The sequence below is a fragment of the Chrysemys picta genome, chromosome 5 (assembly GCF_011386835.1).
Source record: "Chrysemys picta bellii isolate R12L10 chromosome 5, ASM1138683v2, whole genome shotgun sequence".
Taxonomy (NCBI): Eukaryota; Metazoa; Chordata; order Testudines; family Emydidae; genus Chrysemys; species Chrysemys picta.
The window spans coordinates 25,323,390-25,338,567 of NC_088795.1; the positions used below are offsets into that span (position 1 = coordinate 25,323,390).

The 15,178-nt window shown below is 41.4% G+C and overlaps 2 protein-coding genes across 8 annotated transcripts in view; one reads left to right on the forward strand and one right to left on the reverse strand.

The window, feature by feature from the left end:
* Positions 1-15,178, forward strand: part of SPARCL1 (SPARC like 1) — a 208,496-nt gene that overhangs the window by 62,094 nt on the left and 131,224 nt on the right. The gene's annotated exons all lie outside the window — the stretch shown is intronic.
* On the reverse strand, positions 3,782-12,573 carry MEPE (matrix extracellular phosphoglycoprotein). Its single transcript, XM_042856419.2, has 5 exons — positions 12,388-12,573; positions 12,050-12,115; positions 8,874-8,927; positions 7,152-7,244; positions 3,782-6,081 (listed from the first exon to the last, which is right to left on the reverse strand). The coding sequence occupies exons 1-5, from the start codon at positions 12,490-12,492 to the stop codon at positions 4,246-4,248; spliced, it is 2,154 nt and encodes a 717-aa protein (XP_042712353.2). The 5' UTR covers positions 12,493-12,573; the 3' UTR covers positions 3,782-4,245.

The window sequence follows — 15,178 nt, forward strand, 5'->3', positions numbered from 1 at the left end:
CAGGATCCAAGTGCAGAGGGACTTAGTGTGGGGGGGCCAGATGGAGGTAACATGATTCTGTGTGGGGGGTAAGAGGGTTCTGTGGGGGGAAGTCTGGGTGCAGGCAGCTCAGTGGGGGATCTGGATGCATAGGGAGGTGCCAGGTGCAGGGGCAATGGGAGTCTGCAGGGGAGACCAAGTGAAAGTGATTGGAGCTTATTAGGGGAGGGAGTCTGGGTGCAGGAGAGGTGGGGTTGTTGTACTTAAAGTACTGCACAAGATCTTTTCAGGGGGAATAAGGCAAACACCACATTCATTGGTAATACATGCATCAAATCAACACTGTATCATATGCATATGATCTATATTACACTCATGCACTCACATACACACACACAAGCACACTCTGTCTTGTTGTTGTTACCAACTAGTTGCTCCCCTTAACTTCACTGGCCAGGTGAATTAGATAGGGGAGGGGTGGAGCCGGGCTTCTGCCGATCTGGATCAATGCTCCGATGTTGACAAGACCCAGGGTCCTCTGCAAGACACCTCACATTTATAGCAGCTTCCCTCTCATGCAAATCTATACCAGATTCAAAATCTGTGTCAGTTGGTCCTTTGTTCTGCTTCCTTCTGGATGTTGTCCCAATACTGTTCAAAGAGGTTGTTTCCAAAAGAAGGTGCTGTTCAAAGAGGGTGTTTCCAAAAGAAGATGCTTAATTCTAAACCACCTCCTCCCTCGCCCCCCCTCCCCCCCCCCCCGAGGCCATCAATATGTCTGCTCTTCTTTAGTGAGCCCACATGACAAGTTTGATTGTCCTTGGGTCTGGCTTCCATCCCCTCTCCAACTAGCTGTCTGGAGGTGCTTACCTTCCACACCTTGCTCATTCACACCTCATTCATTCAACATGCCAATTGATTAAGGGAGTGTGGGGAGGGGGAATCTTATTCTACTCCTAGCAAAAAGACATTTTTCTTCTACTTTAACTATCCTTAGGGGCTATAAGATTATACCAAGGCTTAAAACAAAGTTTTCTATAAGTTTTTCTACATAGGGATCTGATACAAAGTTCCTATATCAAAGGACTTGATACAAAGTTGTATGAAAATAGCTTAATACAGAGTTATATGAAGAGGCATAATACAAAGTCATATGAAAGTTATGTGAAGATGCTTAATACAGAGATTTCTCTACAAGGTTCATTTGGGTGGGGGTCTAGGTGTAGGTGGTTGGGGCTCAGTGGGGAGGGTGTCTGGGGGGCTCTTCGGGGTGGTACAGATGCAGGGGAGGTGGGGCTTGTCAGGGTGAGGGTTTGATGGGCCTGCTTAACAGAGGAGCCCCAGCTGCTGCCACGGGGATCCGCATGCTGGGCCCCCATTTCCCCTATCCCAGGGATCAGTAACCTTCGGCATGTGGCCCACCAGGGTAAGCCCCCTGGCGGGCCGGGCCGGTTTGTTTACTTGCCGTGTCCACAGGTTTGGCCCATTGCGGCTCCCACTGGCCGTGGTTTGCCGCTCCAGGCCAATGGGGGCTGCGAGAAGCCGCGGCCAGCACATCCCTCATTCTGCAGCCCCCCATTGGCCTGGAGCCGTGATCGGCCGAACCTGCGGCAGGTAAACAAACTGGCCTGGCCCACCAGGGGGCTTACCCTGGCGGGCTGCGGGTCAAAGGTTGCTGATCCCTGCCCTATCCCCTTCTCTTCCCCATCCCATGCCCCTTCCCCACCACTCCATCTCCTTCCCATCCCACCCCCTTCCTTCCCCACTGCCTCTGTCCCCCTGCCCTGCCTGCCCCACCACGGGCACTCACTGTTGTACAAGATGAAGGATGGCTCCCAGCACACAGAAGGGAGCTCAACCAGCACTAGGACCCAGAAGCTGGTGTCCAGCTGCAAAGTCCCGAGAGCTGAGCAGCACCTTTTTTTTTCAGCCTGGCTGTGCAGCTCTGCAGGCAGAGTAGGTATGCTCATTCCACCCCCGTCCCAAGGCCTCACCCCGCCTCTTCTCTGCCTCCTCTCCCCAGGTGAGCATGCTGTGGCTGTGCTTCTTCCCCACCCTCCTGCTGGCAAACAGCTGATCGGCAGCAGGGAGGGGGAGGGTGGGAACGGAGCAAGTTGTGAGAAGAGGCAGGGGAGGGGAAGCTTGGCTGCCCTACTGCAGCAGGAGCCTCACTGCCAGGAGCACCAAGCTTCTGCCCCCTGCAGGAGAGAGCGGGGGGCGGAGAAGAGTGGGCCCAGTCGGGGCTCCCCTGGAGTGTGGGCCCGGCTCCATGGCACCAGTGGCTCCATGGTAAATCCGCTACCGCATAAAACTCACAGATTTTCTGTGGAAAGGAAAGGCCAAAGCCAGCTCTGAAAATGGTCTTAACCAGACTTTCTTGGATAGACCTCCAAAATGAAGAGCGTGTTTTGCATGTTCTGAGTTAGTGCTTCCTGTGCTACTGAAAAGGACCTAAAATGCATTCCCAGGTTGAAGCATAGAGGAATCTATCCATGGTCAAAGTTGTTGTGCTTTAACTTGCAATGTATTTGGATCCCTCTCAGCAGCACAAGGGTGTACACTGTCCCCTTATGCTCACCTGAAGCATTAACTGAGACGTTTCTAAATATTCTGGAGTCAATGGTACTACTCCAGGTTCTAAGCATTGCGTGTCAGGAATCAAGGCCTGCAGAAAAGCCAGTCTCCAGACAACCTAACAAGTGCAGCTAGCCTTGAGTAGGCTACCTGACTGGCTACGCTTCCTCATTGGCTGGAAGAGTCAGCAGACTGCCTCTGAAACCCAGCAGCAGCAGTTCAGTAGCTGCTCAGAACATTTGCCCATGGCTGTGATAGAGCCTGTTCCTGCCTGGGACCCAGCCTTGCCTTACTTCAGGTAATCTGGTTCTGACCACTGGTTACTGACACTGTGGAGCTGATCCTGGGCCCTGCTATAGGCCTCATTCTGGTGTCTGCAAAGGAGTCACAAAGGAGCAGGGGGAGAACCCTGACACATGAGCAGCATGGGGCCAATGCAAGCAGCCTTAGATACACTAGTGGGTAGATGTCTAGTGGGTAGAACACCTTTGGGACGCAGGAGATGTGAGTTCTATTAATGGCTGTGCCACTGACCTGCTGGGTAACCTTGGGGAAGTCATTTCAACTTGGAGTCTCAATTTCCCCATCTATAAAATGGGGATAATGATACTTTCCTCTCTTGTGAAAGGCTTTGAGATCTACTGATGAAAGCACTGCTATACAAAAGCTAGGTATTATTTTTATATTATTATTAAATAGCTCAGCCTCACAGACTCTGGTGTCAAGGGTGTGCCAGGGTAGGATCTATTGGCCACCACAGCAGGCCAGAATCCACAAATGTAGCATAAAACCATCCTTGCCCCCCTCCTATTCCTGGGGCTGCATCCTCGGCGCTGTTCCTTTCAGAAGACACAGCACAGGATCTACCACTATGTTTTTCATAGTAAGTATTTGCAGGATTAGCATTCTTATATTATTCATCTTTTCCATCAGTGATGTTGTCTGGAATGGCTTCAGAGGTTTCAATCGCTATTAGCTCCTAAACTAATGAGGAGATTCTTCTGTAAATTTTCAGAAAACTCCTTCTGTGCCCAAAGAGTGACATACATGGTATTATTCATGAATAAGAAGCAAAATTAATTTACACTTCAAATGCAAATGTCAGTTCAGCCTTAGCTAGCTGTTTCTCCATAATATGCGCACATAATGTTTTCATTTTAAAAGAAATAACTAAGACAGGAGACTTTCTTATTGTTTATTTAATTGCAACATATTATGCTAACATATGGTTATTTTAAGATTTTGCTCAACTACTTCATAACATATTTGACCTACAGCAAATCCATAAACTGCTTTCAAAATATGAAATGTAATCAACCCTCAACCTATATATTATATTTTGGCTATGCTATTACAGTTTATAGCAGTGGCTCCCAGACTTTAAAATTTACCCTGCCATAACTAATAACTCAAAAATAATTGGTGTGCCAAGTTTAATATTAATCAGTGTAGTTATAATGGCTTCTTATTCCAATACTATATCTAAAGCAACCGTCATGTCAGGTGATCCCAGCCCATGTCCTACTAGTAGTTCATATCCCACTTTGACATTTCAGTATCGCTTTCAGTGTGAGACCTGCGGGCTTATGGAACATGGTTCCCAGAAATGATACCTCAGTAAATGAAACTGTTCCTGTTGGCTAGTGCTCATGAGAATAATCAGTCTCTTGCTCTGCCATCTGGCTATGGTTGTCACTGATTATTCTCAGCTGAGAGACCATATGCCTCATCCTGAATACCTTGAGCTGATTGGTAACTGCCAGGCTGATCATTCTGGTAAACCTCATAGGACTGGTGACTATCACTCCTGCTTGAATTTTGACTGTCAGACGATTGGCTTCTGTCGTCATTGTTGCCACGAAAGCTCTTAGCTGACTGGTCCTTTTTATCATGACGAATGCCCTTTCTCCTTAGGACTCTATCACTCCCTTGATGTGCCTTGGCTGTGTATTGTCTGTCAGTTCCAGTATTGTTCTTCTTGCTCTTTTCATTAGTCTTTATAACATTTCCATCATTACCAAGGACATAAAAAGTATGAATTTCATCAGTTTTCTTAAGTTTATTAATATGCTCACTGTGGTCTTGAGATGCATGGAGTCGAGTAGCATCTTTGCCCCTAATATACTTGTGACTAATGTTTTCTGTCTTTGTGGTGGGAACTCTAGCGCTGGTCTTAACATTGGCACCATATCCAGGGGCTTTACTATAACTGGTACCTCTTTCTGTCAAATCATTTTTGCCATCTTTAAATCTAATCCCAGTAATGGTTCTCCCCTTTTCTGGAGCTTCTGTGTAACTAATTCCCAATTTACTCTCATAGGCATTTCCATTACTCTTGTTAACATCACTTCCATCTTTGTTGTGTGTCTCGGTGAAACCAGGTCTCTCCACATGACTACTAATACTCACATTAATAATGCTCCTTTCACCTTTATCTTTCTTAAGTGATTTGATGACATCGGGTTCCTGTATGTGACTGCTAACCTTCCTGCTAGGGATATTATTTTCACCTTTATCTTTTTTATGTTTCTTGGTGGAACCAAGTCTCTCTCTCTGGCTACTAGCTCTCCCACTAATGTTACCTTCCCCTTCCTCTTTGATATGTGCTTCAGTGACATCTGGTTCTTCTACACAACTACAAGCCCTCCCACTAAGGATATTAACTTCACCTTTTCTATGTTCTTTGGTGAAACTAGGTCCTTCCACATGACTGCTAGACTTCCCCTTAATTGTCTTAATTTCATCTGTGGCTGGAAGATACATGTAATCCTCTGTGCCTTCTGCATCAACTCTAGCATCGTCCATTTTTTCTGGAATATCTGTAGCACTATTGCCTCTTATATCATGATGGGCATTCCCATTGCTGGTGGCAACATCCTCTTCCTCTTTGTCTAGAAAGCCTGTGTAACCACTTCCCTCATTGCCAGGCTCTCTATCTTTGGTGCCATTTTGGTCTGAATAACCAGTGCTTTCTGGGTCCTGACTCGTGTCTTTGTTTTTCTTAGAGATATCTCTAGCACTATCACTGACCTTGGCTTCATCTTTTTCTCCAGTGACATTAGAACCAGTACTGTCTGGTTCATTATTACTGGTTAGTCCAGCTCCATCTTTGTCTTTATCTTTTCCCCAAACTTCTGTGTGACCAGTGCCCCTTGTATCCTGCTGGCCACTACCTCTGGCACGGTGGGCATTAATAGAAATGAGGTCTAGAAAATCTAGGTCACCACTGCCCTCTATGTCAGCAATAATATTCCCAGTAGTAATCTCAGTGTCATCTTTGTGTATAATGACCTCTAAGTGATGATGAGTGTCCCAGCTGCTGGTGTTTCCATTAACTCCAATAAATTTCTGTCTGCTATCAGAAATGCTTCTGTTCTCAGATGTTCTGGCAATTCCATTTTCACCAATGTATTTCTGGTCTTCACCTCTCTCTTTTACCCTGGAGTCTTCTTCTGTAAGCTTTGTTACTTCGACTCCGTTGTTAAACCAGTGAGTAGAAACACTGCTTTTATTATTTTCCTCTTCTTTCTAAATTGTCGTATAAAAGTGAGATAGTGGATTTGATCAGAGAATATTCTTATGCAATATTAGATATATACACACATTATATGTATATGTTTTGTATCTATTGTTTATCTATATATATAAACATACACGCACATTTTTGTTGTGAATTTATTATCTGGATAGTACTGGAAACTGAAATAATGTATTTATTCCTAGAACACATTCAGCACAGACAGTGGCAGTAGACTTTTCTACATTGTGCCCTGGTAATGTACATCCAGTCTGATCTGGAGGCAAGGAAGGTAGTTCAATCTCTATGCCCATTCAGTCCTTCACCATAAAGGGGGGGACAAAGGGTGGATGGGATGGTCCTTTAAGAAAGAAGGTTCTAGCCCCCACCTGGGACTAACCTTCAAATGAATATAAGCAATATACTGTGAGAATAGTAGGTTTGCTTTATTAATGGGTGAGCTTCAGTACAAATTAACCTCATAGTTAGTCATTACTAGTCAATCATTGAATCACCGAGGCACCTATAAATGTGCAATAACTTCAGTACAATTACTCATGAGCTTAAAATACAACATAGGGACTTAGTTGTTTGTAGTCTAACCTTGACTTCTGCATTTTGAACTTTATAATTTGTTTTGCACAGGATTATTTTATATAAAATAAATAGTAACGTCATATGCTAGTCCTTGCATCCTGGCATTAATCAGTCGATTTTAAAATAAACGGGCACAGAACACTTCCATTCTTTGTGACCAATCTTACTTTCCACATGAAGCAGGTGTGATGTCACAAATAGAGGATTCCCTAATTCTTCAGAGGGCTATGGGCACTTTAAGGACAAAGATGGCAATAATTAATCATGAGCAATCAAAATATAACAATGTAATCAAGAGAAATCAGAAAATATAACAATCTGTTTAGAAAGAATTTTACTTAGAAAATTGCCTATGAAGTGTTGGCTACTCTTCAACCACTGGACTCCTAAGGACAAAGTGAAAATTGTGGTTTCTTCAGTTGCAATTTTCCTATTCTGTTACCTACACACATAACAAAGAAATATCAATTTAGTGTCCTCTTACCTTTATCTGTGTCTGATTTTTTCGGATTGAAGATGCATATACATACTTAAATATATAATACCCATGCTTGAGATTATGGCCTCTCACCAGTATCTAGGACAACAGAATATGACTTAAAAAACTTAAATATTATTGAGGACGTTTTCTGTTTTAATTACAGTTCAGTGCCTTCTATTTATTTCAATCAAGTCTGTTCCTATCACTTTGAATGATGTAAGTGGCTCATGATGATGACAGCCATATGACCACGAGGGGGCGTATTTTGTCTTCTGCAGAACATCACTGCAGGATGGATAATAGCCATGTTCATCTGCATAGGGAATTATTTAGTTTGTCTTTTTATTTTGTATGGATCTGTTTTCAACTCTCATCTTTTGCTTTCATTTAGAATTTGGACTTTCTCTGTTAGGCAAAATAACAGTTCAGTCACTGGTGGTAAACAAACTAGTTCAATTTGTTTAAGATCCAAATTGATTGAAATAATAGGAGGAAATTACATGATTTTTAGTATAAATAATTTAGTTCCTGTGAAAGGTAGTAGGGTTTCCTTCCATTAATATTTATTTGTTTCTGGTAGTGCTCACAATGAGTTGTGACAAACACAAACCTTGTAGAAATACAAAAGAAGACACAGGGGCCTATTAGAGGAGTGGGTGGGTGAGGTTCTGGTGCCTGCAATCTGCAGGAGGTCAGACTAATGATCATGATGGTCCCTTTTGACCTTAAAGTCTATGGGTCTGAGTCCTTACCTAGGCAAATGTACTCTTTCCAAACAAACAATTCAAGCTATATATTCAGCTATATGCAATTAGTAATGCAGCCTCTACAATCCTAAGTAAATCTCCTTATCAACAACTGGGCCTAGGACCTCTAAAACCTTTGTCAATCTGCTCATCTATGGTTGAGGAAACTAGTGCCTGTACTTCAACTATAGAAACAAGGTTCAGGGTGAACACTCCCTGCAAAACATTTAAGCATGTGCTTAAGTTCATCCCTGTTCAACAAAAAGGTTAAGCTTTAGTGCTTTGCTGAATAGTGATGGACTGCTGAATTGGGGCCTGTATTTGTAGTGAAAATGGAGCGGGTCCACTCCTTTTGCTTAGGGACAAGATACAATAGAGTTCAGTGTAGAGAAAATTTTAAGGTTGAAAATTTGTCCTGTCCAGGGAGGTGATAGAGACACTGGTGTCGAACCAGGAGAGCCATGTCCCAAGAAATATAAGTGCAGAATTCATGTCCCCTGCAGATTCCCCCTCACTACCCTGCAGAATTATAGATTCTGCCAGGGAGGCACTGCAGTTACACCTTTCACCCACCAGGAGCTGCTGTGGCACCAGAAGAGAGGGCAGCTGGCTTACTGCCTGAGCAGCCAGCCACGGAGGGGGGGGGCACTTTGGCCTTGGCCCCCCCACTTCTACAAAGGTTCCAGCGCTCTTGGATAAAGACAGTTCTTGACTCTCGCTCTTGTCTGGATTCACCATAATTTTTTCCCTTCCACCATAGATCTTTCTGAACTGGCCCTCCAATGTTCCTATACAACACAGTGGTCTAAGAACCTTGTGACATTTCAGTCTCCTTTCCCAGTGCTCTCTTGGCTAACTTGAAGAAGAATACGTTTTTTCTAAATACACATTCCCACCTTACTCCCTGCCCCATATCCACACACGTATTAACAACACTTTTGGGAAATTAGATTTCTGTTAGGATAATAACTGAGTTTACCTTGTGGTGTTCACTGCAGTTCTCTTTGGCTTTCCCAGAGTGTGACTGAAACACCTGAGAGGAACAAAAGAGCAAAGCTATCAAGTAATGGGTTCTGTACTACAACTAACATCTCTACAGATGTTCTGAAAAAAGTAATTCGCTCTAGTTAGACTTTCATAATACATTGTACTATCGTGCCTACGCTGCAACTTACAGCCATGATTTTGTTCCTGGCTAAAGGATTGGCCCCATTAATCACTTACAAGTAACAACATTTGGTTTGTATCCACCCAACAACTTTTGTGCCATAATTGTGTGTTTGCATTCACAATAAACAACCTGCAAACCATGTTTTTGAATGTATTCTGGGTGGCGAATCACACAGTACCTTGGGAGCAGTTACATATGCTAAGGAAGATGGGCATTTTATGAATATGCGGACCAAGCCAAGAAACATACACATGCAAATGACTGCTCTTCTGGATAAGAGACTTGCCATAGCATTGTGGAGACTGGCCAGTAGCACTGATGGCTGCTCCCTCTCTGAGTTTGGGAGAGATTGTACTGGAAGTGAGAGTTTCAATAAAGAGAGCCCTATTGACTACTACTAGTAGTTCTGTACTTATTTTTGTGTTCCCATAGCGCTTTTTGTTCCTATAGCACTTAGGAGCCAAGTCATGGACCAGGACCCCATTGAGGAAGGTGCTATACTATATGGGCAAGACTTAGATGAGATGCTCTGTGCCAGGTTATTCAGAATGTTAATTGGGAAAGGGAGGAAAAAGAGGAGTGAATTCTTGGGAGCAAGGATGTGTGCTTATGTCAGATACCTTTTGTTAGTTTGCCTGTCCTCCTTGACTAACCTGATGTCAGGCAATAATTTGTTTGGGTGCAATAATAAATTAATTCTTATTTAACAGCATTCCTCGGTCTTTTATAGGCATCTGACAGGATTTGATACAAGGGAATCAGACCCGTGTTATGGGTGCTCATACACGTTACTGGAGGGTGAAGGTGGTAAATGGTTTTTCTGACACGGCAGGCTGCTGCAAAAAGATGCCTGTAAAGTACAGCAATGATGATGCTTCTTTTTTCTAATAACTGAGGGATAGCTGGTGAAAGTTCTATAAGTCTTGAAAGTTCGAGATGACTTAGCTGGTGTGAACTGGTGTAGCACCATTCACTTCAGTGGAGCAATGCCAATTTACATTAGCTGAGCCTCTGGCCTATGGTATCCATTTGGGAGGGAAGCTAGTGGGAATCATTTTCATTATATATCAAATGTCACAACAGGTGTCAGCAACTGGTGCAACTCCCTGGTGCTGAAAACTGCGTAAGTGTAGCTAGGACCATCCCATGTTTAGGACCATTACAGAAACATGATTGAGCCTTGTACAACTGGCTTATGATAGATTATGCATCAGGGATAGTGTTTCTATAAGGCAGGCAAAGAGTAGTGGCCTCATCACATGGGAAATGGCACCCTGAGGTGTCTAGCCACACACCGTTTTGGGAGGAAGGAGGGCTAGTTTAACCAGCTACAAAGGTCTAGTGAAGTGTGCCCATCCCCCACAGCAAAATAGCCATGTGCCTAAATTGGCTACAATAAATTTCACAGTAAACTCCATATTGGGTGGAATTTTCAAAAGCACTCAGTGTCAGCCTAACTCTGCTCCCATCAAAATCGATGGTAAAATTCCCGTTAACTTCGGTGAGAGCAAGGTTAGACCATTGCCCAGAGCGTTTGAAAATCCTTTCCGTGCTGTTTAAGTACTTTAGTGACTACCGTGTGGCATTTAAACTAGCAAACAAGGAACCCCCTTGAGCATCACCACTCAGTTGCTGCGATTTTAACAAGAGGTAGAAAACAAACTGACCAGAATAGTATGAAAGCCATTAATATGGGGTGAAACTACTGTAAAAAGGCAGCGGGTAAAACAGTGTCTAACTACTTTCCTTTGTGTCACTGTACTCCTCTACAGGGCAATTTCAAATTAAATACTCAAAAATGGGTCCATTTTGAGGGTAAGTGGAAGTTACCTAGAAAAATGTTCCAAAATATTTAATATTTTGAATTATTCAATTACTAGTGAATATGGGAAAATGCCATAGATGTTGAATAATTTGTTTGAAAAATATAATGGAATGCATTAAATAAATTATTTAGCGAATATTATTTAACCAACTCTATTTGGTAACAGTAACCACTGTAACTACATTTGTCAAAATTCTGCTGTAACTTACATCCCTCCCCTCTATTGAAGATGATTGGGTTGTACAGGATGTAAATCAGATATTAATTTATACATATTATGGGCCTTAATTTTACCTAACGGATTAGTTCCTATCCCTGCTCAACCCCATTAGGAGTTGCAACCATGTATTTGAGGGCAGAATTAGACCATGTATTTAAGATGTTGGGTTTTGCCATTATATTCCAAATATATTGTTGTTGGGAATAGTTCATGGCAAAAAATTACAAAACATTTTAAACACAGAAGATTAGTAAACACTTTTATCTTAGTTTATCTTTTAACAATATTTCATGCCCATAAAATGAAAGGAATATAGGAATTCACTGTAAAGACGTTTGTTCCATCCACCCCATTGTGATTAATAACTTGGGCATACTTCCACAGCAGCTTGCCTTTTTATTAGTCTCCCCAGTGCCTATATAAAAAGCAAATGAGCCTGATCCAAAACCCATGGAAGTTCATGGAGAGATTCCTGCTGACTTCAGTGGGCTTTGGATGAAGACCTGCAAAAAGTCTTGATCTGCAAAAAATGACATTAACATGATATATTAGACAACTATGTTATGAAGTCCATTTTATTGCTTGGTTCACTTCAGTTACTGTGACTATAAAAAGCTGTGGCACTTATCATAGATAGAGACTTGTCATAAGAAAACTGGAAAAAAATAATTTCCACCAGTGGCATTGAAACTTCCTAATACCTGCCAAGATAAGGTCAATGTATGGTGTTTGCTTTGTTTCACAAAACGACTGAATGAACATTTGGAATGTAAAAGACACCCACCAGAGTAGGTGTGTTCCCTGGTTCTTTGTTGTTTTTTAATTTAATGCAGAAATGGTGATGTTGGCAATTCTGATCCCTTCTGACTGTGCTGTGACAGGTTACTGTCTCGTGCCATGCTAAATATACATCTAGAAGCCAAAGAAAGAAATACTCACTGGTTCGGCACAGGCTACGCTAAAGAGGCACAGGCACAAGAGGGAAACTTTCATCTTCAGAGATTCCTAAGGACACAGAGCAATACATTATTTGACACGTGTTTTTATCTCAAATATAAATTGTAGTATTCTATGACAATTAAAGTGTTGCGTACAGAAGAGAAGAACTTCCTGAAACCTCAAAATGGGGCCTGTTTGAATTTCTTTTTGGGTGAGAGGAAATAAAAGAAGGAAAGTAATTAAAGTTTTCTTCCAACTGGCTTCACCTAGTTTCATTTTTCTAGAGATGTGCAGTGAATCATCATAAGCATTATAAGAAGTGTCTGTAGGTGACTTACAGTAACTTCCTCAGAAGTAAAACACTTGCTCTGAAGAGACTGGATGTCTGAGAGGGACCAGTAACAGAACATGGAATCATTCTCCTCTGAATCTCTGGTTCTCATACACTCCAGAGCAGTAGTGACCAAAGGCAGTTCAATGGTGATTAACTTACCTAGGTGTCCCTTGTGTGCTCTGACCTTTGGTACCTAACCCTGCTGTGGCTCTGTCTCTCTCAGAGAAGCCTGTAATGGCAGGGATTGTTGTTGTTTCAGAACAAAGTAATATGGGGTGTGTGTGTGTGTGTGTAGTATATTTAGGGTGACCAGGCAGCAAGTGTGAAAAATCGGGACAGGGGTGGGGGGCAATAGGCGCCTATATAAGAAAAAGCCCCAAATATTGGGACTGTCCCTATAAAATAGGGACATCTGGTCACCCTAAGTATATGTCAGCTCAGTGTTATAGTGATATAGTTTTGTATCTGACATTAAAGTTATTTAAGGTATTGTTATACACCCCTTGTTAAAGATCAGTTTTTATGAAAGAGGTTCTGGGGAATGTTGTAAACAAATAAGTATATTAACATATGCAAGGAAAGAAATATAATCATAACTGAAGTAATTAATTTAGCATGTGCTTCATTATAATTCTAAATTAATCTATTGTAAAAAGCTTTCACTAATATTATCTCTTCTGAGTGCTGCTAATTGCTGGACCAAAACTAATAAAAGCCAGGTGCCAAATGTCTGTGATATATGTAAATAGAAACACAAATAATGTGTTTATTAATGCTTGTTAGCATATTCCTTTTGTCCTGCTTGGTCATTGGTGGATTACACAGGTCTAGTCCATGAATTATTCTTGTTACATTAATGCTTGTATATAAAACACCTGCAGAAAAACCATACTTTGTCACTTATATACAGACATTTCTATATATTATATTCTGTTTGGCATGCATTAAGCAAATTATGCACTGCCTAGACTAAATTCAGCTACTGTTTATCAGCTTCATTTCACTAATCAATAGATTTATGCTTGTAGGGAAAAATGAAATGTTAAAAGGCAATAGGGCAGTGGGGCAAGGGAAATTACCTTTTTATCTTCAGAATGCAAGATCTCTTCAGAAGACTTTGTAGGCTTTGTGCACTTTGCTGAAATGTAAAGTTTGTTATAATTTCCAGTAACCAATCAGCTCTTGCTTCCTTAGCACCAGCAAACAATTTGTCAGAACTAGAAGTGCCCACAGATAACTATGGGGGTAATTTTACTCTAAAAATGTTTTTGTGGTAAAAGGCAGCTATCAAATGTTCCATCTAGTTGAATAAACGGAAAGTACAATATATAAATATCTAATTTGAAGTTTAAACTGTTCAGTAATTAGAATAGATTTTAGGACTTGTGCTTTCACTTATGTGATTAATAAGAGGTATGTGGCAACTTTCAACATGTTTACCACAGAAGATACATGGAAGGGAATGAAGTTAAAGACAAGGGAGTGTTGTCAAGTGGTCAGAGCAGGAGACTGTGGGTCGGGCCTCTATTCTAATCTATTTACTGCTCTTCTGTGAGCATGCAATGTTTGATATAGGTGATATCACTTTACATACCAGGCCTCACTTTTCCCATCTGTTAAATGTATATAATATCTACCTACTTTAGAGGGGTGATGTAATCACCTCTTCAGCCCTTTTAGATCCTCAGACAAAGCTGCTATATATAAAAGAGATGAAGTTGTGCAAAAGTTAACATTTTGTTTTCATCTGAAAAATGCTCCCCATTCCCAGTGATTTCACCTCTCCTCCAATTTAGCTTTATCTGCTATTTGGACAAAATGGCTATTTTCACAATGAAAGTATGTTAAAAGCATATATTTATATGTCTCTTTGATGCAGCTGCTATGTTTATTTGATAAGCAGACTCATTTTTGCCTCTTTTAGCTTGGAAAAGACCTATGATTGCTTGAAAATCGGGTCATTGTCAATGAAAAATGGCCACGTTTTGCTTTTAAACAAAAATATTCAAACCTTTGCAAAATGTTTCACAAACCTGCGCTCATTGTCAAGTTTGTAACAAAAAGCACAAATTTTGAGTCAGTTAACTTTTTATTACATATAGTTCATCCATACAACCTAACCATTTTTGTATATTGTTTTCATATTTTGTTTTCTTGATTTCTCCTCTAGTTGTTGAGCCTCTTCTTTTCAAAATGTATGCTTGTCCCAATATTCGTGATTTCTTCACCGCTTTGCAGAATGGTTTTACTTCTTCCACTTTTCCAGAGGTCTTGGCTTGTTTGCACTTTTCCTGTAATGTTCTTGTTTTGTTGCTTATCCAGTTTTTCCCTGTTTGCTTATGCCTTCCAGTATCGCACTGCTTTGAATATTTCCTATCTGATCTGTAATGAGACTTCTTCATTAGCACAAATGAATGGCCTGAAATACTCTCCAAGCACCACGTTGTATGCCTTCTTCACAGAGATAAATTAAAGATTATCATGATCAACTTTAGTTCCATTTGCACCCGTCTTTTTCTTCATCTTTAACTTAATCTTTCCATTTGTAGTTCATGATCACTGCCACACCTGGCACTTGTATGGATTCTGACATCCAACAGTGACTAGCTGTGCATCTTACTGATAATGTGGTCAGTCTGGGTTTTTGGTTTGGCCATCTAGTGGTCAGGTAACCTTCTGCATGTCTTTGTGAAGAAACCAAGCATTGCCAATAATCAGATTGTGCATCTCAAAGCACAAGGTAGAATCAACAAGATATACATTAAATGCATTAAAAACTGCTGATAGGTCTCAAA